The sequence below is a fragment of the Spinacia oleracea genome, chromosome 5, assembly GCF_020520425.1.
Source record: "Spinacia oleracea cultivar Varoflay chromosome 5, BTI_SOV_V1, whole genome shotgun sequence".
Classification (NCBI taxonomy): Eukaryota; Viridiplantae; Streptophyta; class Magnoliopsida; order Caryophyllales; family Amaranthaceae; genus Spinacia; species Spinacia oleracea.
In genome coordinates, this window is record NC_079491.1 from 71,469,200 (window position 1) to 71,496,972 (window position 27,773).

A 27,773-nucleotide genomic window follows, 5' to 3' on the forward strand; every position below is an offset into this window, starting at 1 on the left:
TTTATGCCATTTAATAGCGATTGGTCTGAATGTGGCCATTTAGAAAAAAATGTGGCGCATCTACAACATCGTCGACGTCCATTTTTGTCGCTTCTCAACTATGTAGGAAACACCGTAAATTACTATATGCGTCGCTTCGTAAAAAACAGGCGACACCATAGCGTATCATATACATCACCTCAAATGGAGTAGGCGACACTATAGAGTATCATATACATCGCCTCCAATAAAGGAGGCGGCACCATAGAATATCATATACATCCCCTCGAAAAATGCAGGCGACACCATAGAGTATCATATACATGGCCTTAACAAAGTAGGTGACTCTAAATAGTACCATATGCGTCGCCTCTAAATAAACAGGCGACACCATAGAGTACATTTGAATCGCCTCAACATAATTAGATGACACCATAGAGTCCCTTTGAATCGCTTCAAACGAAGCAGGCGACACGATAGTGCCCCATATGCTTCGCCTAAAACGAATTAGGCGACTCAGAAAAGTACATACAAATCCATAGATTTCCTCTTCGAAGTCGCCTCTAACGTAAGACGCAACACATAAACCGACCTACAGCGTCGGGTCACAGGCGACACATAAAGGGGGTACCTATAGAATCGCCCCCTGTGGAGTCGCCCATGAGGCGACTCTATAAGTGGTTAAGAGGCGACTCCAAAAGGTGTTTTTGTAGTAGTGGTAACACTTACTTATCTATAGTAACATTTTTCAATCATATAGTAACACTTTATCCGACATTATGTATCACGTTTACCTTGTTCATTATTAGGTAACATTTTTCAATCATCTTTTGACATAAAGTAACACTTCATTTGACATTATGGATCACTTTTTGCAAACTAATGTAACACCTTGTTAACTAATAGGTAACATTTTCTTCTTCTTCTTCTTCTTCTTCTTCTTCTTCTTCTTCTTCTTCTTCTTCTTCTTCTTCTTCTTCTTCTTTTTCTTATTATTACTAGTTGGAATCAGTTGTCAGAACAAAATTAGCAAACAAGAAGAGCAATTAGGGGAGAAAACCTCGGGAAAAGGCGCTGAGCGAAAAAAATTCAATTACACAAAGATTTCCACCTTCATTTCCATATTTTGAGTTGAAAAAACATTCACCAAACCACCATCCTTATGTAGATCACAAGAGCTACTACAATAGTCTGCATATCTCATAACACCTCTCGCACACCTTTTTATCTCCTCTTTAAACCTCACTGCATCAATCGAGTTAAAAGGCGGTAATCTCCCGTTTTTAAAGATGTTGGTTGAGATCTCCATGAAAGAAGACACGCCTATTATCTTCGTCCTCATGCTGGTTAACCTAACAAATGGAATACAAAGACATGAACAGTGTTAGACAAGCCAGTAGAAAACTAAACAAATGAATGCTCAGTCTAAAAATCACAAATTTACGAAATTATTAAAAACAATAAAGAATGCAAGACAAATCCAACATACCTTATGTGATATTAGTTAAAACTGGAAGCTATTGAACTCATTCCAGTACCTGAAACAAAGTGTAACGTGATACTTAAATCTAAAACACAACACTTCCCCTTGGAAACTAAAGAACATTAATCATCATACGATATATTACTGTTCATAAGATATATTCCCCTTGGAAACTAAGATTTGGCTACCTCTCCTCCAACTCTTTAAAACGGTTGGATTTAATCTCCTATTCTTTCAGTTCAGTGTTTACTTTCGAGCACTGCTTCTCTGTTTCTTCAGCTTCAAGCTTCCTTTCTTCTTCTTCAACCTTAAACCATCAAGCGGGGAGTATTAGAAGTTTTGTGTGTGGAAAAAATAGAGTAAATTTGTGTGGCATTGCAAGTTTGGTAGAAGCATTTCAAAATCAACCATCGGTTGTACCCAATGTATAAAAACTAAAAATATCAAAATAATTGAAGCAATAATCGCAAAATCCAGGAAATATACATAGTTACTATAAATTTGGTCCTCCCCAAGAAATGTTTCCTGAAACCAAACTTGTAAATGAGATTTGTCTGCATCAATGAAAACTATTGTCAAACTCACAAATAATCTATCATTGATGCAAGGATGCAGCAATCACAACTCACAAGCAAAAGAAAGATTGGACAGTAAGAAATTTAGTAACAGAAATATAAATGTGCTTATGAGCTACTACATATTTGTCTTGATAAATGGTGAAAGTTCAAAAGAAAAGCAACCTCTTATTGCAAATACAAATTTTGTGCCGTTCCCTCCGGCTAGAGTTGCACTCAACTCTGTTTTACTAAATGTATTCAGCGTCCGTTCTGCCTTGAAAAACAGTTTCTCAGAACCACCACCTCCCCTGAAGCCTTTCCAAAACCCATCCATCCAACATAAGAGTAACCATAAACTAATTACTTTTTTCTAGTGAGCAGGACAACAAGCAAACATCACGGCCAACATGTCACCTAATTTCATTGCTCAATAGCAAGTACCAATCATAAACAAGCATTACAAGTTATCAGTCTTGTTATTCTTGTAAACTAAGGTTTTGAAACCTGAAAACTTGGAGCAAGTCCTGAATTCTAGAAAAATGAATGAACATTTATTTCGTAAATAAAGTTCTGGAACTAAAACCACTTGTTCTTGAATGCGAATTCATTATACAGGCGTGCGACCCCCTAAGTCGTTGTGTGATAGAATTCAGCAACTTCGTATCACAACTTGAAGCAACATCAATAATTATTAGTGAGTTAAGAACTTTTACAGTTGCTTTATTGAACCATGAATATTTTGTTGTTCTCCCCACAGCCCACACCCTTCCCCCCTGTTTGAACTTTTATTTCTATAAACATCAGTAAGTGGTTTCAAGTTGATTAAAAGAGACAATTCTTATTCGAACAACAACTAAATCACAAAAACAGTTCATTACAAATAGGAGAAGATTAGCTAATAGAAGACGAACCTATTCTTCCTCCCTCCATATTTCTCTCTCTCTCTCTCTCTCTCTCTCTCTCTCTCTCTCTCTCTCTCTCTCTCTCTCTCTCTCTCTCTCTCTCTCTCTCTCTCTCTCTCCATATGGATTTTAAGGTCGTACATATAAGAATTTAAGTCAAACAAAATACAACTTGGACAAATAGTACCGTTTAGAGTCATACTTGCTTGCAAAGCCCTAAATCCTCCCTATATTATAGGAAACAATTTTTTTTTTGACGTAATGACATAATGCTAGCTAGTAAACAATGTATAGAAATTCGAAAAGCCAATAAATTCCATTTAAACACCAAAGACCGAAGAACAATAAATTAACAGTTTCAGCAAATTGAGTTAAACCAAGTCTAACTCAAGAAATGCCTAAGATCAGAAGAAACCCCCCAAAAAATGAACAGATATCAATCAACTGAAATTTACCAGCCTAATTTACTTCTTAAAGACAACACAGACATTAAACACTGATACAAATTGTCTTTTGATCCCTACAGAATTACCGAAACTTCAATTCCAACTGAAATCAAAATACCAGAAAAAAAAGACAGCAATCATCTGCAATAATTTAATGAAAACAGCGGGGGAACCCCCACAAGTCTACTAAAATCATAAAAGAAGAACGATAAACAATATTAACAATCGAAAAACAAATTAAAAATTTAACAGATCCACAAATCTGCGAAAAATATAATCAAATATAATTAGATAGTTATAAAAGAAGAACAAAAGAACAAATCACCCAAGAAAACATAAAATGAAATAGAATTAAATAATTATAAAAGAAGAACAAAGAAAAAATCATCCAAAAATCGACCAAATGAGTAGAGGTTTCACATGTCCGAGCGATAGATAGATAGAGAAAGAGATTAGAGGATAAAGAAATTGAAGGTATGATGGAGAGTGAAAAGAAGAAAAATGGTGGTCCGGTGGAGAAGGGAGCGAAGGATGGAGGAGAGAGGAGAAGGGGGCGGATGAGAGGTAGGTTGAAAGAGCAGCGAAAATTGGGGGAAATGGGTAAAAGAAGGGAAGCACGTGTAGCAGGAGGGAAGCACGTGAAACACTGTTATTAAGCACAATACTCCAATCTCTTGCATTTTAAAGGTTTGGGATATAGATACCCGTAATCCCTCTCCCTCCACTTCCTTTCTACAACCTTCAATTCAAACAAGGGAGCTTGTTCCCCTCCATTTCCTCTTATACAAACAATGCGTTGTAGTAATTTATGTTCTTCATCATTGATCCCAACAAAACTTTCCTCCTTGGCCATACTTTTCATAAGCAATTATCCCTCTTGAGCCCCGAGTACTATAAGAGTTAAGCAACGACTTATGCATTCTTGTATATGTCTATGATGTTTCAACCTCTTTATGAAAGAGCAGAGTTACATGCTTTTTTTCTCTTACATTATTTGTAGGACCTAAATTTAGCCTAATTTGGTGATGAAACTCTATTCTCTTTTGAAATGGGACGATCAAGGAACAAAATCTAGGATATTTGAGTGTTCATTGTCTACGAGTTTGCGAAAGAAGGTTGTTTAGATTAGATATGTAGGGAGAAGAAATAGATAAGCGATTGTGGGCCTTGTGGCCTTGAAAGAAAGGATTCAGAATACTATTAAGGGGAAGTTTATCATCTAATATAAGTTGGCATACAAAATTGAGAAATTACAAATTGAGCTTTTGATTATGTATGTTGACAGTTTTACTCATACAAGACATGTCAACTGATCAATTTCCTTACATAAAAGCACTTAAATTTGCAACAGAAGGGTTCAGTTGAGCATTTGAGCAGTTTAGACTCAAGCATGGCCAAGCAAATACTATCTTAAATCAGATTGTTTAAACCCCCCAAAAAATGGAAGAAAAAAAATCATCTCATAAATATTAAGATGAACCTTCTTCCTTATAGAATAAACTCTCTCTCTCTCTATATATATATATGCAGAGGACAAACATTGACAACCAACTAATAATTCCCAAGAGGAAATGTACTTTGACTTTTGAGGATATAGACAGTGGCTTTAAACAAAAATAAAATAAAACAAACAACCACTTGGTATGATATAGGATCCGCGTCTAGTTGTTTTTTCTAAAGATACAAACAGACTTATGTAAACACTTGAATAGTTAGGACATAAATAACGCTTTCAAAGATTAAGTGGCAGGAGACACAAAGGCAACCATAGTCCCAAGGTGAGTTGCAAGAATGTCAATTATAATTTAATTTTTCCATGTACTATAATTTTTCCATGAACTCAAATGACCAGTTCAATTTAGATCATGAAGGAGCATACAAAGTAAGATATTAACACAATAGATTAACAAAAACAAAGATCGAATCAATTCAATGATCAAGCTAGAAAAGCACCTCACAATGCTATCCATTGATTGGACCATTGATAGAACATGGACTCTCTTATGCAGATATGTTGCCTCAGCCACCATGCCCATTCGCAGGTTACAACCATTACGGTCTGAGCAAATCTTACTTCTACGATATCTCCTGCACTCTTGAAAAATCTTCCTGCAATCAGCAATAATGTGTGAGAAAAGACCTCATAAATTCAATGCAAGCTTCAAAAAAAAGGAGAGTACATGTGTTCTGTTCATCGATACAAAAACAAAGATTTTTGCAAACAAAAAAAAGGTTCAGATTGCAAACTAATCAATAACACACCCTAAACGTCAATTTCACAAAAAGAAAGATTTTTGTTGTTTGATTATATGTAAGTTTAAGATATTATGGTCCATATTTGTTGCACTGAGACTTCATTTGTATACGTTGCTCCTGAGATAAGGAGGGATTTGAAGATTTTTCAAAAAAAAAAGAGCCAATTTCTTCAAAAACAGTGACCAAAATTAAACAAACCAAAACACATAAGGCCTCTGCACAAACCACTCCACCCCTCCAACCCTCAAAATACATAAAAATAGAAACCATGATGTAGATACCTTTATTCGCTGATAGAATAGTCTCGATACATTGCTCGTATTCCTCTGTGTACTGCCTTGGGAAATCACTCCATGTATTTCTCAAATCAGTAAATGACATCCAAGTAATTTGACTGTAAGTTGGACTTTGATCAGACTTCAGAGCTGTTACAATTGCAGCTAATATTGCAGACGGATCAACGACTATGCAAGTCAAGTCAAAATCTGAAAATAGCATGAAATAAAAATCACTCAAAATACCCAAGATATACAAAACTATCAGATTTAAGAACTGCTCAACTATAGAACTTGTTAACCACCTAAGAAAGGCTTCAAACAACCAGAAGGCCCATACCATTAGACGACAATCCCCACCCCGGATCTTTGAATCAGCCAAAGAGGAACAGAGTTGAGCCCCCTGAATAAGTCCGTTTGACTTGATAAAATCACACTTTCAAATCACAGTAGTATGACAAACAATTAAATGTATTGTTTAGCAATAGAAAGTTAACAAAATTGATCAAGCAAAAGAGAGAGAAAACCACTTTGACATCAGTATATCATCACACACTCATACGAATGAAACTATAAATCATAAATTATTTAATCAAAAGTGTAAACCGAAAAAAAGAAGCTAACTATACCGAAAAAAATCTTTATAATGGAGGCAACAACAATGGCGTCGAGCTTGACAGTGGAGCCAATAAATATATCAAGTTTGACAAGGGAGCCGCTCTAGCTTGACAGTGGGGCCACTAAATTTATCGAGTTTGACAAGAGGAGAGTGGTTCATAAGCCAAGGGCTGCGATTTAGCGGATCTATACTACATGATAAATCCAAGCAATCAAAGCCGAACAAAGTGCATTTAAACCATCAAACAAATAGTACTCCCTCTAATATAAATCTCTTTGACGTTATTTTAAGTGCGATTCACTTACTAATCTGAAGCAAAGTGCATACAAATAATTAAACAAACATCACTACTTCCATTTCACTTCATATTGTCTTTTAACAATTAACACTATGCAAATAGGTGTTGCATTGGTGTTCAATGCATTGCTATGCTAACTGAAACGCGGCAACAAAGTGCAAATATTTTCAGTCGCAAACTATACGAACTAAAATTCTGAAAAGTTAGTTACGTGATCAATTAATCTGAAATGGTGGTAGTACCATACCCTCAGGATTCATCTTAGGCATAGACTTAAGAGCATGTGGAATTCTAAGGAAACTCTCCTTGGCAGCATCTAATTCACGCCGAATTTTCTTGACCTCATCCTCGATCACCTCGTCCTCGATCTTCAGCACTTTCTGGTCACTGAAATGCCGCAAACTCCCTCCAATTCCTGAAAATAGAACTCATTTCATCAAAAAATCAAAATACTCACATCATAACCAAATTCGATACAAGAAAAGTTGAATTTTAGGAGAAACTGAAAAATAAAACCTTCAAGGGTAAAGGTACTGTAAGTCCGAGAGAAAACACGGAAGCGTAAGGGAATGAGCCTGCATAAGGCAGCCATGGCAGAGGAGGAGAGAGAATTTGCTGAAAATTCAGGATCGCATCGATGTTGATGAAGATGAACTCGGAGGAATTAGGGTTTTTCGATGAACAAGTTGCGTCTAGGTGTTGCGACAGGAAAAAAATCCGGCCTCGAAGAAACGATTCAGCTGGAACGCAGCACCGCCACCACCTGGTTGAGTCTGTGACGAACGGCACATGAATGGTGGTGGGAAGATCGGAATTTGGTGGCTCGTTGTGGAGTTTGATTTGAGGAGAGGGGGCGGAGGTGAGAGGAGAGAGGAGAGAGGAGAGAGGAGCTTAGGTTAGAAATTGATAACGATCCAGGAGGTGGATCAGAAGAAAGAAAGGAAAGGAGAAAAGGGATAGCAAAAATAGTTGGAAATATGCAAGGATCAAGAATCGAACCTCGGTTGATTGAGCAAGGCTGATAGAGCTTTCAAAGGGAAGGAAAATAAAATTTTCCTTATGAATAGTGAATTTCACCTAAATGTGACTCAATACACTATTGTTAAGCATAGTGTTTTGAGTTCATGCATTTTAAAGGTTTGGGATTATTATTATTATTATTATTATTATTATTACTATTATTATTATTATTATTATTATTGTTATTATTGTTGTTATTATTGTTGTTATTGTTGTTATTATTGTTGTTATTCTTATTGTTATTCTTATTGTTATTATTGTTGTTGTTATTGTTGTTATTATTGCTATTATTGTTATTATTGTTGTTCTTATTGTTGTTGTTGTTGTTGTTGTTGTTGTTGTTGTTGTTATTGTTATTGTTATTGTTATTGTTATTGTTATTATTCTTATTATTGTTCTTATTATTGTTCTTATTCTTATTGTTATTCTTATTGTTATTGTTGTTATTGTTATTATTGTTATTGTTATTGTTGTTGTTATTATTATTATTATTATTATTATTATTATTGTTATTATTATTATTATTATTGTTGTTATTATTGTTATTATTGTTGTTATTGTTGTTATTATTGTTGTTATTGTTATTGTTATTTTTATTGTTATTGTTGTTATTGTTATTATTATTGTTATTATTATTATTGTTATTATTATTGTTATTATTATTATTATTATTATTATTATTATTATTATTTATTGTTATTATTATTTTATTGTTATTGTTATTGTTATTGTTATTGTTGTTATTATTGTTATTGTTGTTATTATTGTTATTGTTATTGTTATTGTTGTTATTATTGTTATTGTTGTTATATTATTATTATTATTATTATTATTATTATTATTATTATTATTATTATTATTACTACTACTACTACTACTACTACTACTACTACTACTACTACTACTACTACTACTACTACTATGCTTACTTAAAATATGCAACTTGTTTTTTACTTTTTGAAATATACAAATAATATTAACATGTATCATGAATGTGCAATTAACATATGCGATACACAATTAATTTGAATTGATATAATTTCATAGTTTCTTAAAAAAAAATCCACAAATACCAATTTTTTTTGTTTGCTAAACAGTCTAATAGTGAAAACAAAAAGAAAGTCAACTACGGTCAACTCCGGTCTTTAGACCACCAAATTTTAAAACAGAAAAAAAAATACACTCAGTGCACTAGCAAACAGAAGCAACAAACAGTAGCAAGTAGCAAACAGAGAGCAGTAACAACCGACAACAGCAGTAACAGAAGCAGGCAGTAGCGGTAACAACAGTGACAGCAACAACTACAGCAGCAGTTACAGCTATGTCCTCCTCTACATCTTTGTGATTATAACCATCATATGGCCCATCAGCTATACTTTCATTTGTAGGAACATATAGATGCATAAAGCGGAATTTCAGGAAACAATTTCCTAACATCTATCACAGGATCTCATGCATAACAATAGTATAGATCAGATTAAGTCGAAAGAATAATCACCTTTGAAGCGTGTTCTCCCGTTCGTATGCAAGCTTCGAAGATCTTAGAGCCCCACTTGTTGCTCCTCTACTCAGTCCACAAGCACGAATTGAATCCCACGTATGCTAGTACGGAAGAGAACGATCACAATCTGTCTCTTGCTTTGTTTGGGATGTACGGCGTTTAGAGAATTAGAATTAGGGTTTTTGTGTTTTCCTTTTTGTCAGATATTGAATGAACGTGATTTCTAAATCCCTGACATTATAACTATTATAATGTGAGAGTTTTAGGTTAACACAAAACCAAAGCCCAACATTCTTCCCTTAACAGACCGGTTGCCATCGGGCCTTTTGGGCCCATTCCAATTAATGCTTATATGTGTGACCTTATAGGATTAATATATTTTAGTTGTAGGTCCAATCAATATTGTCCTGCTAATCACATTTATTCTCTAGCAAGCAAATATGATTACTAAAATAATTAACTTATTATCTTCATAGTTAATTCCTATTTATATTTAGTAATTGCCGGAAATGTCTAAGGACATAATTCCTTCAATCTCCCACTTGTCCGAAGACAAGAACGCAATGCTAAATTCCTTAAGTCTCTTAATGCCAAAATTTGATAACACACTGTTATTCTCAAATTCTAGTTTCTTGATCGCCGAGTTCGAACTGTTCAAATAAAGATTAACTTTTAATCCCATTCCGCATGGCCATGCAATTTTCAGTTCTCGCTCATCAAGAGGCCCAGACACCATTCCTATCAAATAGGAGGACTTATTCACTCTTGTATGACCATAACTCCCACTCAATTCTTAGCCCACCTGATCACTGCCTTTATAACCTCCTTTTACGGCGCGGCGTTTAACAGCGTCAAAGTTAAACTAATTGTCTCGTGGTTATTAAGACATACTCATGTCTAAGGAATCCACTAAATATAGAAGTTTGATTCTACTTTTAGAATCTAGTTAGGTCAAGTCACAATGCATCAAGTATACATCCATATAATCAATTAGACATCCCTATGTCTCCATAGCCCATGGAACTGCACTATCAATTAATTACATGCTAGTCTTCACATAAATCACTTATGTCCAATTTAGTGATTTAGACTAGGGACTTAATAAGTTGTGATTTCAGTTCACTTTATAGGGTTCCATTATCAAAACGTTTTCGATAATCCTATTTGAAAACACAAGTTATTTGGACATTTTATTTAATACTAAACCAAACAATTAAATAAGAATGAACTTTTATTGATAAACATTCAAAGCATAATAAATGTCTTTACAATTGTAAACATAAAGTAAACAAACTAAAGCCATTCTCCCATATGCCTAAGCCCCATAGACCTAGTATGACTCTCATGCTTAGGTTGAGCAAGCGGTTTAGTCAGAGGATCAGCCACGTTATCCTCAGTATGAACCTTGCTTACTTTCACATCCCCTCTTTCAACGATCTCTCGAATGAGATGGAATCTCCTGAGCACATGTTTGGATTTTTGGTGCGATCTGGGTTCCTTGGACTGGGAAATGGCACCATTGTTGTCACAGTACAACTCAATGCCATTTTCAATGCTAGGAACTACACCAAGTTCACTAATGAACTTTTTGATCCAAACAGCTTCTTTTGCTGCATCACTTGCTGCAATATACTCAGCCTCTGTTGTAGAATCTGCGATGGTACTCTGCTTAGAACTCTTCCAGCTCACAGCCCCTCCATTGAGACAAAATATGAAACCAGATTGTGATCGGAAATCATCTTTGTCACTTTGGAAGCTTGCATTGGTGTATCCAGTGGCAACCAACTCATTATCTCCACCATAGACCAAGAAATCATCCTTAGTCCTTCTTAAGTACTTAAGGATATTCTTTGCTGCCATCCAGTGCGCCTCTCCTGGGTTTGACTGGTATCTGCTGCACATACTCAAAGCATATGCAACATCCGGTCGAGTGCATACCATGGCATACATAATGGACCCTACTGCAGAGGCATAAGGAACATTACTCATGCGCTTGACCTCATCAGGTGTCGAAGGACACTGAGTCTTGCCAAGTGAAATGCCATGTTGCATGGGAATGAAACCTCTTTTGGAGTTTTCCAGCTTGAACCTTGCAAGAACCTTATCAATATAAGTCTCTTGGCTAAGTCCAATCAGCCTTTTGGATCTATCTCTATGGATCCTTATTCCCAAGATGTATTCAGCTTCTCCTAGGTCTTTCATGGAAAAACAACTTTTAAGCCATTCCTTGACTGACTCAAGCATGGTCTTGTCGTTTCCTATGAGAAGTATGTCATCCACATACAAGACTAGGAAAGCAATACTACTCCCACTCAACTTCTTGTATATACAAGATTCCTCTTCATTTCTGAGGAAGCCAAAAGATTTGACTGCCTCATCAAATCTGAGGTTCCAACTCCGGGATGCTTGCTTAAACCCATAAATGGACTTCTTAAGCTTGCAAACTTTTCTTGGACTGTTTGGATCTTCAAAACCTTGTGGTTGTGTCATGTACACATCCTCTTTCAAGAACCCATTCAAGAAGGCGGTTTTAACGTCCATCTGCCAGATCTCATAGTCATGAAAGGCAGCAATCGCAAGAATTATCCTAATGGATTTCAGCATGGCTACTGGTGAGAAGGTTTCATCATAGTCAATACCATGAATTTGTCTAAAACCTTTTGCCACTAGTCTTGCCTTAAAGACATCAATGTTTCCATCTTTGTCCTTTTTCAGTTTGAAAATCCATTTGCAACCTATGGGTTTAACCCCATCAGGCAAAGCAACCAAGTCCCATACTTGATTTTCAAACATCGAATCCATTTCGGATCTCATGGCTTCAAGCCATTTCTCGGAGTCTTGACTCGTCAAAGCATTTGTGTAGCTAGTAGGTTCCTCATGTTCTAAAATCTCTATTTCAGAACTTTCAGTCAAAAGGAAATCAATATATCTCTTTGACGGAATGACAGTCCTACTAGACCTACGTTGGGGAACAACAGGAGAAGTTTCCACCTCATTAGGTTGAGGGACTTCGCATGGATTATCTCCAAGTGGGACGGTAAAAGGCGCATGAATGGAATACACCGCCTCCTGAGCATTTTCATGCTGGGTCGTCTCTGACGAGGTGTGAACCTCATCCATTTGTTGCTCATCTCGAATTTCTTCGAGATATACATTACTCCCACTTGTTTTTCTGGAAATAAACTCCTTTTCCAGAAAGACACCATCGCGAGCAACAAACACTTTGTTTTCGCTTTGGTTGTAGAAGTAGTATCCCTTAGTCTGTTTTGGGTAACCCACAAAAATACACTTATCGGACTTGGGTGAAAGCTTATCAGAAAGTAAACGTTTTACATAAACTTCACAACCCCATGTCCTTAGAAAAGACAATTTTGGAACTTTTCCAGTCCACATCTCATATGGCGTCTTTTCTACTGCTTTGGACGGAGCTCTGTTGAGTGTGAATGCCGCTGTTTCAAGCGCAAATCCCCAAAATGAGGCAGGAAGGTTAGCAAGACTCATCATGGACCGAACCATATCTAATAGAGTTCGGTTCCTTCTTTCGGAAACCCCATTCAATTGTGGTGTCCCTGGTGGAGTCAATTGCGAAAGTATTCCACAATATTTCAAATGATCACCAAACTCTTGAGATAAATATTCACCACCACGATCGGATCGCAATGCTTTAATTTTCTTTCCAAGTTGGTTTTGTACTTCATTTTGGAATTCCTTGAACTTTTCAAAGGATTCCGACTTATGTCGCATGAGGTAAACATATCCAAATCTGCTCACATCTTCAGTAAAAGTAATGAAATACTCGTACCCTCCCCTAGCCAAAGTACTCATAGGTCCGCACACATCAGTATGTATGAGGGCTAAAAGATCATTGGCCCTTTCACTTGAGCCTGTGAAAGGAGATTTTGTCATTTTCCCCATTAAGCAAAACTCACATACTTCAAATGATTCAAAATCAAATGATTTGAGAATTCCATCCTTATGAAGTTTCTCTATGCGCTTTGAGCTTATGTGGCCTAATCGACAATGCCATAGGTAAGTAGGGTTCAAATCATTTGGTTTGTGTTTCTTGTTTTCTATGTGATAGATATGGTTTTGTAAGTCTAGTACATACAAACCATTTGATAATTTAGCAGAGACATAGAACATACCATTCAAATATGCTGAACAACAATTATTCATAATTTGAAATGAAAAACCTTCCGAATCCAAAATCGGAATAGATCGAAATTATGTTCTTGGTAATAACTGGAACGTAATAACAATTATAAAGTTCTAATATTAAACCAGAAGGCAAGCGTAAACTATAATCTCCTACAGCTAAAGCAGCAACTCTTGCTCCATTGCCTACTCGGAGATCCACTTCGCCTTTGCTCAAGCTCCTACTTCTTTTTAGTCCATGCACATTACCAATAATGTGAGATCCACAAGCGGTATCAAATACCCAAGAAGCAGTTGTGGCTAAATTAACTTCTATGACATAGATACCTGAAGTTAAAGCACCAGTCTTCTTATCCTCCAAATATTTGGGGCAGTTCCTCTTCCAATGACCAATCTTGTGGCAGTGGTAGCACTCATGTTGAGCAGCTACCTTAGCCTTGGGAGTGGCCTTTGGCTTGGTTGAAGAGTTCTCATTGGCAACTACCTTGCCCTTGTTCTTCTTCATGGGAGCCCCTTTCTTCTTGAACTGCTTACCTTTACTAACCATTAGAACATCCTTATGTTTAGGTTTACTTGATAAGTTTCTCTCAGCCTGAATTAGTGAACCATGCAACTCTTGCAGGGTAGCCTCCCCTCCTTGCATGTAGAATTTCAACTTAAAGTTATGAAAATCTTCAGGCAAGGATCTGATGACTATGTCAGTTGCCAGGTCCTTAGGATAAGGGAAACCCAATTTCTCCATGGTCTGAAAATGTCCAATCAAATCGAACACATGCGGACCAACGGGCTTCCCCTCTTCCAACTTGGAATCCAGAAGTTTGCAGTTTGCTTCAAATCTCTCCAATCTAGCATTTTTCTGAAACAAAGTTTTCAGTTGCTGGATTATGCTGTAGGCATCCAGACCATCAAAACGTTTTTGATACTCTGGTTCCATGCAAGCAAGCATCAAGCATGTTACTTGCAAGGAGTTATCCTCTAGAGTTTGTCTAGCTCGCTTTTGAGCTGCAGTAGCATTTTTTGGCAAGGGTTCAGGTAGAGGATTGTCAAGAACACTTTCTTTTCCTTCCGCTCTGAGAACAATTCTCACAGCCATTTGCCATTGTAGGAAGTTGGTAGCATTCAGTTTGTCTTTTTCAATTAGAGGGCGCAAGTTAAAAGTAGAGTTGTTTGCACCAGACATGATAACTACAATAAAAAGTAAAGCAAGATTCAATATAATGTTTATCAAAAGTAGCAATTAAACAAATTCAATTCACTACTACCCTTTATTCAAAATTAGAAGTCCCCATTGAATAAAGAATTAACCAAGATCCCCTCCCACTACAATCAAACGGACTTTGGCCCTGCTACTTTAATTTATAGTATTCGAGGTAAGTAAGCATTTTACTAATTATAACTGATTATAACTCTTGGTAGACAGGTTAACAACTCTTTGTATTTTCCTATCTCTTAGCTTCAAAACCCAAAACTTTGTCTTTTGATAGTTTTGTTGAGTTAAACCAAACATTAACGTGTAAGTTTCAAAAACCTACCCTACTATCCCCGGAATTATAAGCAACACCCTGCTTTGGCAGAACCTATTACTCATGATCTAAGGCTTTATAGGTGTTGTATGGAAAAGCACATAAACTCAATATTATTTGGGACCTAAGTTTACTATGTTGGTTAATTAAAAGTGAACACATTGCTTTAAATAACCACATACATAAACTCAATAAGCATTTTAAGGCAATATAAAATGCATAAAAATTAAATGTGATCCTAGTATGGCCCTAAAAATTAAGCTCAAATCTTCTTGGGTTCCTGTTCATCTTTCTTGGATCTCCATCCTTGAATTTCGGATTGAACCTTCTTACTCCATCGAGCTCATAATACGAACTTTATAATCTAATTTAAACTTTTAAATTAAATTACAACAATACAGAACGATGCGCAGATCGTATTTCAAAATTTACAAGAATACAAAACGATACGCAGATCGTATTTTCTATCCTATTTTGGGCCATACTAGTCACTTGCCTGTAACAAAATATCATAATATTCCATACACGCATATAATATTAAAATATATTAGACAAAAATTATTTACTTATTAACTATTAATAAGAAAATAACATTTCCAAAATAATACTAAAAACTTAAACAATTTAAGTTTAACATTACTTAGGAAACGTTATTATTTTAATTCAATTACTATTTAAATATGGCTAGAATAATCTCATTAATCATGAATTTGCATTTATTGAAAAATTATGAATTTATGCTCAAAAAAAATGAATTTCAAAAAAAAAAATCAAAATAGTCAAATGCGTCCCTTTTGGAAATTTAATTTGTCTTTCCAAAACTAACTAGGGAATCTGATTTTAATTAATACTTCCATTTTTTTTTTTTTTTTTTTTTTAATTTTAAAATTGATTTTGGAACTCTTCCAAACTGATGTAGGATAGTTCGGATCTTTAGGAGATCGCATAAACCAAAACCCAGTAACAACCGATTTCGCAAACCAAAACCCTCACGACTGACGCCAGCCAGCAGCCGCCAGGACCGCCGGCCAGCCGCCGCGACTCAATATCCCAGCCACGCTGGTCGACCCAGCCACTAGAAAACCGGCAGCCAAGCCCACCGGCGAGCTAGGCCGCAACTCACCAGCCGCAACAGCAGCCAGCCGCAACAGCAGCCAGGCACGTCCACACGCCGCCTCGCCTGCCGCCCCTACGCCGCCCCTTTTCCCGCCGGAACGCCGCCCTAATTATCCCTCCACCGTGGCTCCACCGTCGCGGGTGGTGGCCACCCAGCCATGGAGGTTGTTATTTTAATTTGGTTAACAATTACCTAAATTAAATTAATCTTTATTCAACTTTTGTTAAAGATTAATAATTTAATTAGGGTTTAATTATCCGAAAATAATGGCAAAAAATTTGAATAAATTAACAATCCTTAAACTGAATTTTAGGGTTGTTAGAAGTTAGATTTCAATTTAAACTCTTTATTAAAATTAAATCTAACAAGAATTCAAAATTTAAGGCATAATTATCTCATTTTATTCAAATAAATCAAGAAAATAACAATTATAATCCGAAAAATTCGAATTAAATTACCAGGCAGATCTATTGAATTTTCTTAACAAATAAAATCAAAAATTTTAATTGTCATCCTTAAATTTTATGATTGATCGAATTAAACATAAAAATTAACCAAATTCAATAATTAATATACAAAAATTCCGAAAATTAGTTAAAAAATTACCAAAAAATTTCGGCTATTGTATAAAATTAGGGGATAATCAGTAGATTTATTTAACAAATTAAAAATCAAATCTTTAATTGTTAACAAATTATTTCCATGATTAATCTTATTAACCATTAAATAATTTAAAATCTGACGAATTTAATTTTAAAAAATCCGAAAATTTTTATGTGATATTAACTGTTAATTTCGACCCTGTGATAAAAATTTCGGAATTTTATAATTTTATTTTGAGCAAAAATTAATTAAATCACGATTTAATGATTCCAATCAATTAATATCATATATTAATTTTGCAAATTCAAGCCATAAATAAATCTTTCCTTAATTGAATCAAAATAATAATGTTGCATACAATCATGATTATAAAATATTATGCAAGAGGCTAAAACTGATACCACTGTAGGAACATATAGATGCATAAAGCGGAATTTCAGGAACAATTTCCTAACATCTATCACAGGATCTCATGCATAACAATAGTATAGATCATATTAAGTCGAAAGAATAATCACCTTTGAAGCGTGTTCTCCCGTTCGTATGCAAGCTTCGAAGATCTTAGAGCCCCACTTGTTGCTCCTCTACTCAGTCCACAAGCACGAATTGAATCCCACGTATGCTAGTACGGAAGAGAACGATCACAATCTGTCTCTTGCTTTGTTTGGGATGTACGGCGTTTAGAGAATTAGAATTAGGGTTTTTGTGTTTTCCTTTTTGTCAGATATTGAATGAACGTGATTTCTAAATCCCTGACATTATAACTATTATAATGTGAGAGTTTTAGGTTAACACAAACCAAAGCCCAACATTCTTCCCTTAACAGACCGGTTGCCATCGGGCCTTTTGGGCCCATTCCAATTAATGCTTATATGTGTGACCTTATAGGATTAATATATTTTAGTTGTAGGTCCAATCAATATTGTCCTGCTAATCACATTTATTCTCTAGCAAGCAAATATGATTACTAAAATAATTAACTTATTATCTTCATAATTAATTCCTATTTATATTTAGTAATTGCCGGAAATGTCTAAGGACATAATTCCTTCATCATTGTCCCATGAAGAAAAGGTCCATCAAAATCATCTGATTGCAGCAACTAGTTAGGAACTCAGGACCTAAAACGAGAGAGAAAATTAAGAAACTTAGCTCAAAACATTCAGAAGAATATGGCAAGAGAAATTACAATTCTACGAAGGTGAGATTCGACAATTATCACCAAAAAGCGTCTGGTTTATGGCAAGAGAAATTACAATTCTACGAAAGCTTGATCACCCAAATATAATAAAGCTACATGGTTTAATAACCTCTAAAGTGTCTTGTAGTATATACCTTGTGTTCGAATACATGGAGCATGATCTTTCTGGTTTTCTCTCTTTCCCTGATATAACCTTCACCGAGCCTCATGTCAGTTTTCTTTAACTACTTCCAAGTTCCAGCTAGACCTAATAAAGTATATATACTCAAACATTGTATTTATAATTTATATGCAGATAAAGTGCTTTATGCAATAAGTATTTTACGGGCTAAACTATTGCCATGGAAAAGGTGTAATGCATCGAGACATAAAAACCTCAAATATATTGCTAAGCAATGAAGGAATTTTGAAATTGACTGCTTTTGGGTTGGCAAACTTGTTGAATACAAAAAACAAGCAGCCTAAGACTCTTACTGAAAAGGCCAATGTCAGTCACCGAGAGGGTAAGCCATAAGCATCACAGTACAAAATGCATGCATCAGAAACATTCTACCAGTGTCTATAGTTCTCAAGCATTCTTGTTCAGTCTGATTGGAATCCACAGATTTTCGGCATCATTCTTTATTAAAAAAAGATGTGCATAAGGACTTGAAGGAACCGACTCAGCATCCCTAATCTGATCAGCTAGAGGAATCACGAGGAAATCTTGGACAATATCAGCTTGCGTCCAAAATTGATGCAAACAACCTCTAATGGTACTGACTAGTAGGGAATGGGTAGACCAATAACATACAAATTTATACCAATAACATACTAAATTTGTACCAATAGAGGTTGTTTAATTTGCATCCCAAATGGACGCTCGTTGATATTGCTATAGCTAACCCCAAGGAATCACAAAGGGAATATGGTAAAGTGACATCAGAGTTGGTTATACAAACACGCTTGTACAAGGGGCAAGCTCTAGCGTGAAACGATAAGTTGGTTGTGCTACGCTGTAATAAATAGGCAAGAGTAGAGAGAGAAAGGCATGTGAATTTTGTAGTGTAATAAACATTGCGAGATAACTTCCACCTCAACAAAGTGGGTAGGTTGTAATTAGTTAATTACACTGATTAGCTAATACAATAAATTTCTTGCCTATAATACTCCGCATATGCAGTTTCATTAAGCCATAAAAACACAAAAATACGATTAAGCTACCTGAATACTTTATATGTTAGCTATTGATTTTCCTGCTAGACGTTATCAGAGAAGGGGACGAGGATTTTTTTTGTTATGTAATGCTCCTGTAGAAATCTTTCTGATGCCTGGTAGTGCATAAACTCTGTGCCAATGGCATTCTTCTAGATTGGAAATGAATTATTTGTATGTCTGAAATTTGGAGAGTTGGAGTAGTATTAGGAAGTGGATGGTGAACAAGTAATTAATTAGAGCAATCCTTTCTATAAAGAGAGAAAGTTTTTGTGTGAGGTAGTCTCTCTCTCCATCCCAAAGATAAAGAAAGAAGGAGATAAAACATGGGAAGGATAACATCGAATTACAAGTGTTATCCGTAGTATGATCATGCAGGCATTGTTATTCAAAGTCAACATCTTTGAGAGTAATAAGACATAAGAGATAAAACAATAAAACTAAGTATAGATGCACTGCAAAATCCATTCATAGTAATTCTTTTCAGAAATTGAGACCTAGCAGTTGCAGGGCAGTTACTAAACGCATTGCAAGAGAAATAGAGTCTTTAGTAAAGAGAGAATTTCCATCTGAGAACTAAAAAAACTATGCACAATAGATAATCTCAATGTCGATCACCATAGAAGCTTGTTAAAAAATCAAGAGACTCACTTGCGACAAATCATCTTCTCTTGGTTGAATTTCCTAGCCATGACCGTCAGAGAAATCTCAATGGAAGAAAAATGTGCCCTTCTGTTTGGCCTTTTGTATGCATTACTGATTACCTGCAAAAGAAAAGAGGAAAACAAGAACACCTCAGCAGGGAAGTTCAGCTAATTACACAAATATATAGGACTGGTGACAAATTAAAGTCAACAAGAAACAAATCACTTTTTCTCTTCACCTGACACAGAAGGATATACTCATAGGTTAGGGCCTATTCGGTATCAGTTTTAATTTTTAGTTTTTTGTTTTGTAAAAACTGAAAACTGATTTCAGTTTTTAAATTTCAGTTTTTTAAAACTACAACTCCGTATAAAGGTTTGTTTTTGCAAATAAAATACTCCCTCCGTCCTAGAATAGTCGTTACACTTACCTTTGCACAAAGTTTTAGGTGATAAGTGGTTGTTTGGTTATCAATTGTTATTTTATTGAAAAAGTAGATGTGATAGGAGTTAGTGGGGTATTTTTTAATTGAATGAGAGAGGGCGTGGGGACAAAAAAACATTAAGTGGTAAGAGAGACAATATAATAATTGTGGGGTCATTCCTAATTTAGAAGTGTAACAACTAATGTGGGACGGACGAAAAAGGAAAGTGTAACAACTAATCTGGGACGGAGGGAGTACTGATTTTAATAAAATAGGAAAACCCAATACTTAAGGTCGATCACAATCAAATCATGAAACTCACTAGTAGATGGCATTATAATAACAATAATCTAGATCACTGGGTTGCATACTTCTAAGTTCTACTGAGTAACTATTACAAAAATCAGCAGTCTGCAAAATTGGAACACCGATTGCTAGAATTGGCACAACACCAACACAAATCAACAACAAAATGACTACTATCACAATTATCTTACTCTCTCATACTAATTATAATGATAGATCAAGGATTTATCGATTGGTGAACATAATTTTCTCTCTCATCCTCATGATTTAATTAATTGCTTTTATAATCAACTTTTATTATACCTAATCATAATCCAAATCATCCTACCTCATAGCACCCAGCAAATAACAATTTGATACAATAAAGATTGGATTTGACGGAGACGAAGGCCGACGATGCCGATGACGGCGCAACAGAGTTTTAGTTGAAGGGGGTGTACGTGTTGGGAAGAAAAAATCGAGACCAGCTAGCCAAATAAAGAGATGGGTATTTCAAGATTTTCAAGTTATAGTTTGAGATGGACATGGATATTTAATTTTCAAATTTCTCAAGATTGAAGAACAAGAGAGCAGAGATGGAGAGGATGCTCAAGGCAATTTTGTGCGTCATGGCCCATGAGTCTGTTTTGTAAAACGACAAATCCAAAACCACTTTTTGTGGTTTCAGTTTTTCCGCTTTTGTTTTGGCAAAAGTTGGAGAAACTTTTTTTTTTAAACGGAAAAGGCGAACACGTTTCGTTTCCATTTCTTTCAAAATAAACGGAAAACAACAAAACCAACACAATGTCGAACATCGCCTTAGCTGTTGACAAAAAAGATCTGGAGTTTCAAAAATTAACTAAACAAATGAGAAAGATTAAATTAAGAATTTACATATTCTGTTGTGTTGATAGTCTGGATTATGGGCCGGAATAAGCAGAAATGTGTACCTTGAAACCATCCTCATGGAAACCGTAATAGTAACTTAGTAAGAGCTCCGCTATTGCTAATTTGGTGTATGCCCCCTTCTTCTAATTGAACCAGGCTGCAGCATATAAAGCAGACAACACCAACACTACTGAACTGCAGAACAAAAAACCCAACTGCAGATCATCTGATAAACATCACAAACTGCACTATTCAAGAGTATCAACTTTAATCTAGAGGCCAGCTATAAGCTGAAAATGACTGAAATGCATCGCTTAAGATTTCAAAGGGGTAACATCAAGGCTTTTCTTCAAAGAAATTCTATGATACACTTAGCTAGACAACAACCCACTACTACAACTATTGCTGCCAATACCACTACCCTATTGTTGTTGTCCTATTTTCAAATATAAGCACATATACACTCTTAACACTCCCCTACTGCAACTTCAGCATGCAGCAAAAAAAACCTATAATAAGATTTCAGAATAAAACCAACAAAGAGAGGAGAGAAACTGAGAAGGGAGCTTGTAAAAGAGCAATCGGCAGAATCAGTTGTGGTTCTTGCGTTTTCAGAACATCTGCAACTTGTCCAATCTAACGAACATGAATAGAAAGAAACTTATCTAACTTGCTCATCTGTTGGACATCATCTTGTTGAATTACTTACAAGATATAAGCACATAAGTAAGCACACCATACTACCACGACTAGCAGTTTAATCACTCATCACAGCTAAACCAAAAGCAAGAGAAACCTTAAAGAATTACTCGTACTAAGTCGATCAAAATATGAGACATGAAATCAATATCAAACTAAAAATAACTTCCTTCACATAATCTGATTTTATGCTAACTCAAAACTAATAAATTTTAGCAAGGTTGATTTTTTTGTGTACCTTGTTCTATAGCTAGTTCTACAAAACAGAGTTTTAACAACAACATAAATTGAGGCATAAGAATTCGTTCCAAACTCCCAAATGAATTAACTTTAACTGATTTCAACTCCCTCTAATTATGTTTTGGCTTCCTATGACAGTTTGATTGATTTTTCCTCAATCTATCATTTCCTTGACCTAGAATGAACACCATAGAACAAAGATGTAAGATTGCATTTGAATGAAAAAAGGAAAAATGGAGAAATTGAAGAGAGGCGAGGATGGATGTGCTTAGGGTTAACATGACACCGAAATACTGGGAAAAAACCCAAAATCGTGGAAACAAACCCTAAAACAAAAGAAGATCTATTATCTAAAGAGAGAGAAAAGTAACCTTTACCAATGAGATCGAAGACGAAATTACAATCAACTTCAACTCTAACTACATCAACATCCGTTGTCGAAGATAGGGGAGTTGTTGGCGCGTTGAGCTTGACGCCATTGATGGAGATGTCGTCGTCAAAGTCGAAGGAGGTGGGATTTGGGCGTCGGAGGAGAGAACTCTAACTAAATCAGCACCCTTAAACAATTGCTTGCTCCAACTATTCAAACTCTGGAAGCTGATTAATCTGATGCGACGAAGGCCCAACTCTAACCACGAGATTGGAAGCGCGAATTCATTGAAACTTGAAATTGGAAGTGCGAATTGGATGGCACTTGAAATTAAGATCGCCAAGATCAGACGGCGATTTATCAGAAGTTGGCCTACAGATGAATTGTTGGGGAAGATGAAAGTTTACAGATTTTCAGAATTAAACCTAATTAAGATTGGATTTTTTTTTCAATTTTTTGGTCTCTGGCGGTTTTAGAAGTTTGAGGGAAAATAAAACCCAAATTCTATTTTTCCTTTTGGCGGTAAGTACTAAATTTTTCTATCAATATGAGAATTTTGGAATTAGCCCTATTTTCATTGCAATTATATCAATATGGAAATTTTGGGATTAGCTCTATTTTCATTGCAAATATTTAATTTCCTTTTGAAAAAACAAGGTAACACTTTTTAGTGTTACCATAAATTGTTACCTATTTTAAAAGTGTTACCATAAACTGTTACCTATTTTAAAAGTGTTACCATAAATTGTTACCTATTTTAAAAGTGTTACCATAAAATGTTACCTATGTTAAAAGTGTTACCTTGAGTGTTACATTTTAGAAAATCTGTTACCAAAGTTTACTTAAAATCTAGTGATTTTGCATTTCAAAAAGTGTTACCAACACGTGTTACATAAGCTCAATTATGTACTAGTGTGTTTTGAGAAACTTAGTACGTTTCTTGCGGAATTTAAACGTTAAAGGAACAATGATCAATGAACAAGAAGAATGTGAAAATGAGGAACCTTCTTGATCCTAATCAACAAGGAAAACCTCAACCTCTTTATATATTACAATGCCTCGAATACAATACGCTCAACAACTCGAGTTCCACTTGAACACGAGTTCCTCACAGCAATCCCCGTTGATTACTGTGCTTGCTCCTTTCACACTCTCTCGCTGACTTGACTCTAAGTCACTTTAAGGATCACTCAACCATTACACTCAAAAATCAAGGATCACTTGATCCTTAACCCCACAACTCAAGGATCACTCGATCCTTAACTCCACAATTACAACTCGAATTATGAAAACTCTAGTATTTAATAAAGCTTATGTACAATAAAGGAACTTTAGGAACACACTCTTTTTCAAACTGACTTTTATAAAAGCTCATGATCTTAAGCACTTTAGAAACAATTTCACGTTGTTTGTTGTGTTTTGAGAAATGAAATTCTTTTCCTTTTATAGAAGAACTTCCTAGGTAAGTTTCACATGTTCCCCTCAACTGCCACTAACAGTTACTGGGAACAGTAACGTGCACGTTAATTGAGAGAAACAAGGAGACTTCATCCAACCACTTATAACACGTTCATGTCAGAGAAAATAGTGGGAGTGGTTTTAGGAACAAGTAAAACCCTTTTCTTGGAAAACAAGGAATTCTAAATTAGAATCCAATGTTGATTTTATTGAAATCGTTTTATTTATTTTCCAAAGATTTTTCCTTTATAAAACTTTATTTTATTCACATAAACTATTTTCTCAAAACGTATTAAAACGCACGTGTTCTTTTTGTTCCATATTATGCATAAACGATATTAAAATGCTTACACAAAATCTAAACATAAACTCATATGTTGTAGCTTTCATGTTGGCACCTTTTGAAGCTTCGCTTGAATGCTTCATGCATTGTTCCTTCTCCGGAACATTGATGATCCTCATAATATATGAGGAACACCCTTAATAACTTGTTTAGGATCAGCCATTGAGGATCAACCGTTGAGGATCAGCCACTTTGAGGATCAACCACTTTGAGGATCAACCACTTTGAGGATCAACCACTTTGAGGATCAACCACATTGAGGATCAACCATATTGAGGATCAACCATCTTTTGGATCAACCACTTTGAGGACCAACCATCTTTAGGATCAACCATCTTGATGATCAACCATCTTGAGGATCAACCAACTTGAGGATCAACCATGTTGAGGATCAACCATGTTGAGGATCAACCATCTTGAGGATCAACCTTCTTTGAGGATCAACCTCTTTGAGGATCAACCTCTTAGAGGATCAACCTCTTTGAGGATCAATCTCTTGAGGACCAACTTCTTGAGGATCAACTTCCTGAGGATCAACCATTGATAATATTTGCAAACTGATCGATTCTTTAGGAGCTCCTTATATTGCTTGGTGTTTGTTCCACATGCTTAGTTTGTCCAACTCAGGCACTCCCTAACTTAGCATTACAATAACACACTTAAACAATAATTAGGAAGTTTGCGTTGTCATCATCAAAACTCAGAATCAACAATATTCCCCCTTTTTTGTGATGACAACATAAGCAAACTTTTTCCAAAAGAAATCAAACGTATTTGCAATCCTAAACAAGCATTCAAGTACAATTAAATTAAATAAATAGTTTAATATAAAATAACAAAAAAAAATAAAGAAAATACACTTTAAATTTTTGATTATATACGAAGAAGAAAAACAATTAAAAAAAATGAACGTAAAAAAAACTTACAGTGAGAAGAGAGTTAATGAGATACATGGAAACAGGTAAGATCATTCTAAGAAAGTTTGCATTCTTTTCCCCCTGTTGGCATTAACAAAAAGTAAAAAAATACAAGGCAACAATATAATATTCATAGCGCCCCACGATCAACGTTTGCCAAACTAAGTTAGCCTCAAAGTGAAGTATCTGTTAGGTTATGATACATACGACAATTCATAAATCATGCGGAAAAAACCATAAAGCCAGAAAAGCATATTATTTACACATAATCATTTAGCATAGAATGGATGCATACATGTTGTAGCGTGCCTTCCCTAGCTGCGCCCGAACCGAACAAGAACAAGCCTTTAGGACTTCAAATGTCGTCCCTCCGTAGATAGTCCACAGTACGTCCGGATCCGCCTCAAGTTAGACCAACTAGAATCGCCCTTAAGGTGCTTAGGAATTTCGGCTAGTGTTTGCAAGTGTATGGCTGATTTTTATTTCAAAAACTTACCCTTTGAATACTTCAATCGTGCCCATAAATTGTGACCCTAGGCACCTATTTATAGGAGTATGGAAAAGGAATTGTAATCCTACTAGGATGTGGATTTGCTAGTTAGAACTTTATTAGGACTCTAAATAACAAAACAAATCTAATAGGATTAGGATTTTAATCTTTGCACAAATCCTAATAGGATAAGGATTTTAATCTTTGCACAAATCCTAATAGGATTAGGATTTCCCGCACAAGCATTGCACAAGCCGTGCACCCGCGCAAGCCTTGCGGCCCACGACAGGCGCACAGCCCACGCTGCTGTGCTCTCGCGCGCGCACGCCCTTGGCTGGGCCTGGCCTTGCGCTGGGCCTGGTCGAGGCGTGCGTTGGTGCGTGCGGCTCGCTGGGCGATGGCCTGGCTTCGTGCTGGGCCTTCGTCTAGCGGGCCTCGTCCGATGCTAATTCGTACGATACGCTTCCGATTAAATTCCCGATTCCGGAATTCATTTCCGATACGAACAATATTTAATATTTCCGATTCCGGAATTAGTTTCCGTTTCGAAAAAATAATTAATATTTCCGTTTCCGGAATTATTTTCCGATTCCGATAATATTTCCGATTCTGACAATATTTCCGTTTCCGGCAATATTTCCGATTTCGGCAATATTTCCATTTCCGATAATATTTTCCGATACGTACCATGTTTCCGTTTCCGGCAATATCTACGACTTGGATAATATTTATATTTCCGACACGATCCATATTTCCGTTTCCGGCAATATCATCGTTTTCGGAGTATTCATTTCTTGCTTGTGACGATCTCAACTCCCACTGAAACCAAGATCCGCCGATTCCGAATATCCATAGATAGAGTATTTAATGCCATTACATACTTGATCCGTTTACGTATATTTGTGTGACCCTACGGGTTCAGTCAAGAGTAAGCTGTGGATTAATATCATTAATTCCACTTGAACTGAAGCGGCCTCTAGCTAGGCATTCAGCTCACTTGATCTCACTGAATTATTAACTTGTTAATTAATACTGAACCGCATTTATTAGACTTAACATAGAATGCATACTTGGACCAAGGGCATTATTTCCTTCAGTCTCCCACTTGTCCTTAGGGACAAGTGTGCATTTCCTAATTCCTTTGTCGCTTGATGCTTGCTCTTGAACATAAGGCAAGAGTTGTCATCCTTATTATGTCCAGAGGTGTTTCTCGGTTTCAGAGTTCAACTGATCAAATAAACAGATAATCATAGCCTATGATTCATCCGAGCATGGCCATGCATTTCACAGTTTCTAGCTCTCCGAGTGGCCTTGTACAACTTTTAAGCATCTCATCCCGATTTATGGGAGGAAAATCCCAATCTTGCGATCTTGAGATTAGACTTCGTTTGATAGGTGATTACCTGAGCGTTGCCTTTATAGCCTCCTTTTACGGTGCGACGGTTGGTCAACGTCAAAGCAACCAGTTCTCAAACAAGTAATCTCAAATCACTCAGGTATTGAGGATTTAGTGTCTAATAATTTTAATGAAATTTACTTATGACAGATTTTCATCTCTTACAGTAAAGTTTCATAGGTCTGTCAGATACTAGTCTTCCCAAAGTAAGTATCAATGCAAATGATTACGACATTGCCATGTCCACATAGTTCAAGAAACAGAACTACTAGTCATCTTGCATTCTAGTCGTCTAACGTTTTCTATGCGTCCAATTTTATAGAAAACTCCGACCAGAGACCATTTTCAACTTTTGACATTCAAGTTCACTTGATAGACATTTCTTAGTCACAGGACTGGTCCTGACAGTCTACCTTGAATATATCGTCAATTTGAAGGGACTCATCATTTAATAAACCACAAATTAAATGGAAAAATGAATTCTATTCA

General features: G+C 35.8%; 1 protein-coding gene and 1 long non-coding RNA gene across 5 annotated transcripts; both read right to left on the minus strand.

The window, feature by feature from the left end:
- Positions 1-1,037: 1,037 nt before the first annotated feature.
- Positions 1,038-9,787, minus strand: LOC130461091 (uncharacterized). 2 transcript variants are annotated; one of them, XR_008921416.1, is made up of 7 exons: positions 9,334-9,787; positions 7,063-7,230; positions 5,905-6,108; positions 5,321-5,476; positions 1,651-1,769; positions 1,469-1,517; positions 1,038-1,331 (listed from the first exon to the last, which is right to left on the minus strand). XR_008921416.1 is itself a non-coding variant. In XM_056829022.1 (4 exons), the coding sequence occupies exons 1-4, from the start codon at positions 7,405-7,407 to the stop codon at positions 5,322-5,324; spliced, it is 603 nt and encodes a 200-aa protein (XP_056685000.1). In that variant the 5' UTR covers positions 7,408-7,859; the 3' UTR covers positions 5,203-5,321. The 2 variants fall into 2 exon arrangements, 1 of the variants encoding a protein (XP_056685000.1); XM_056829022.1 differs by lacking the exons at positions 1,038-1,331; positions 1,469-1,517; positions 1,651-1,769; positions 9,334-9,787 and adding an exon at positions 7,332-7,859 and having other exon boundaries at positions 5,203-5,476.
- An 8,092-nt stretch (positions 9,788-17,879) lies between these two features.
- Positions 17,880-23,203, minus strand: LOC110791873 (uncharacterized). 3 transcript variants are annotated; one of them, XR_008921083.1, is made up of 4 exons: positions 22,688-23,203; positions 21,434-21,597; positions 19,781-19,893; positions 17,880-18,182 (listed from the first exon to the last, which is right to left on the minus strand). It is a non-coding gene; the product is annotated as an uncharacterized lncRNA (long non-coding RNA). The 3 variants fall into 3 exon arrangements; XR_008921082.1 differs by having other exon boundaries at positions 21,434-21,614; XR_002534227.2 differs by having other exon boundaries at positions 21,434-21,566; positions 22,688-23,202.
- Between the last annotated feature and the right edge of the window lie 4,570 nt (positions 23,204-27,773).

Coding starts and splice junctions, on each gene's coding strand:
- LOC130461091 (XM_056829022.1), bottom strand. CDS start 7,407: ATGGCTGCCTTATGCAGGCTCATTCCCTTACGCTTCCGTGTTTTCTCT. Junction 7,231..7,331: donor CAGTACCTTTACCCTTGAAG/GTTTTATTTTTC, acceptor TTCTATTTTCAG/GAATTGGAGGGAGTTTGCGG. Junction 6,109..7,062: donor GCCTAAGATGAATCCTGAGG/GTATGGTACTAC, acceptor TGCTATTTTCAG/ATTTTGACTTGACTTGCATA.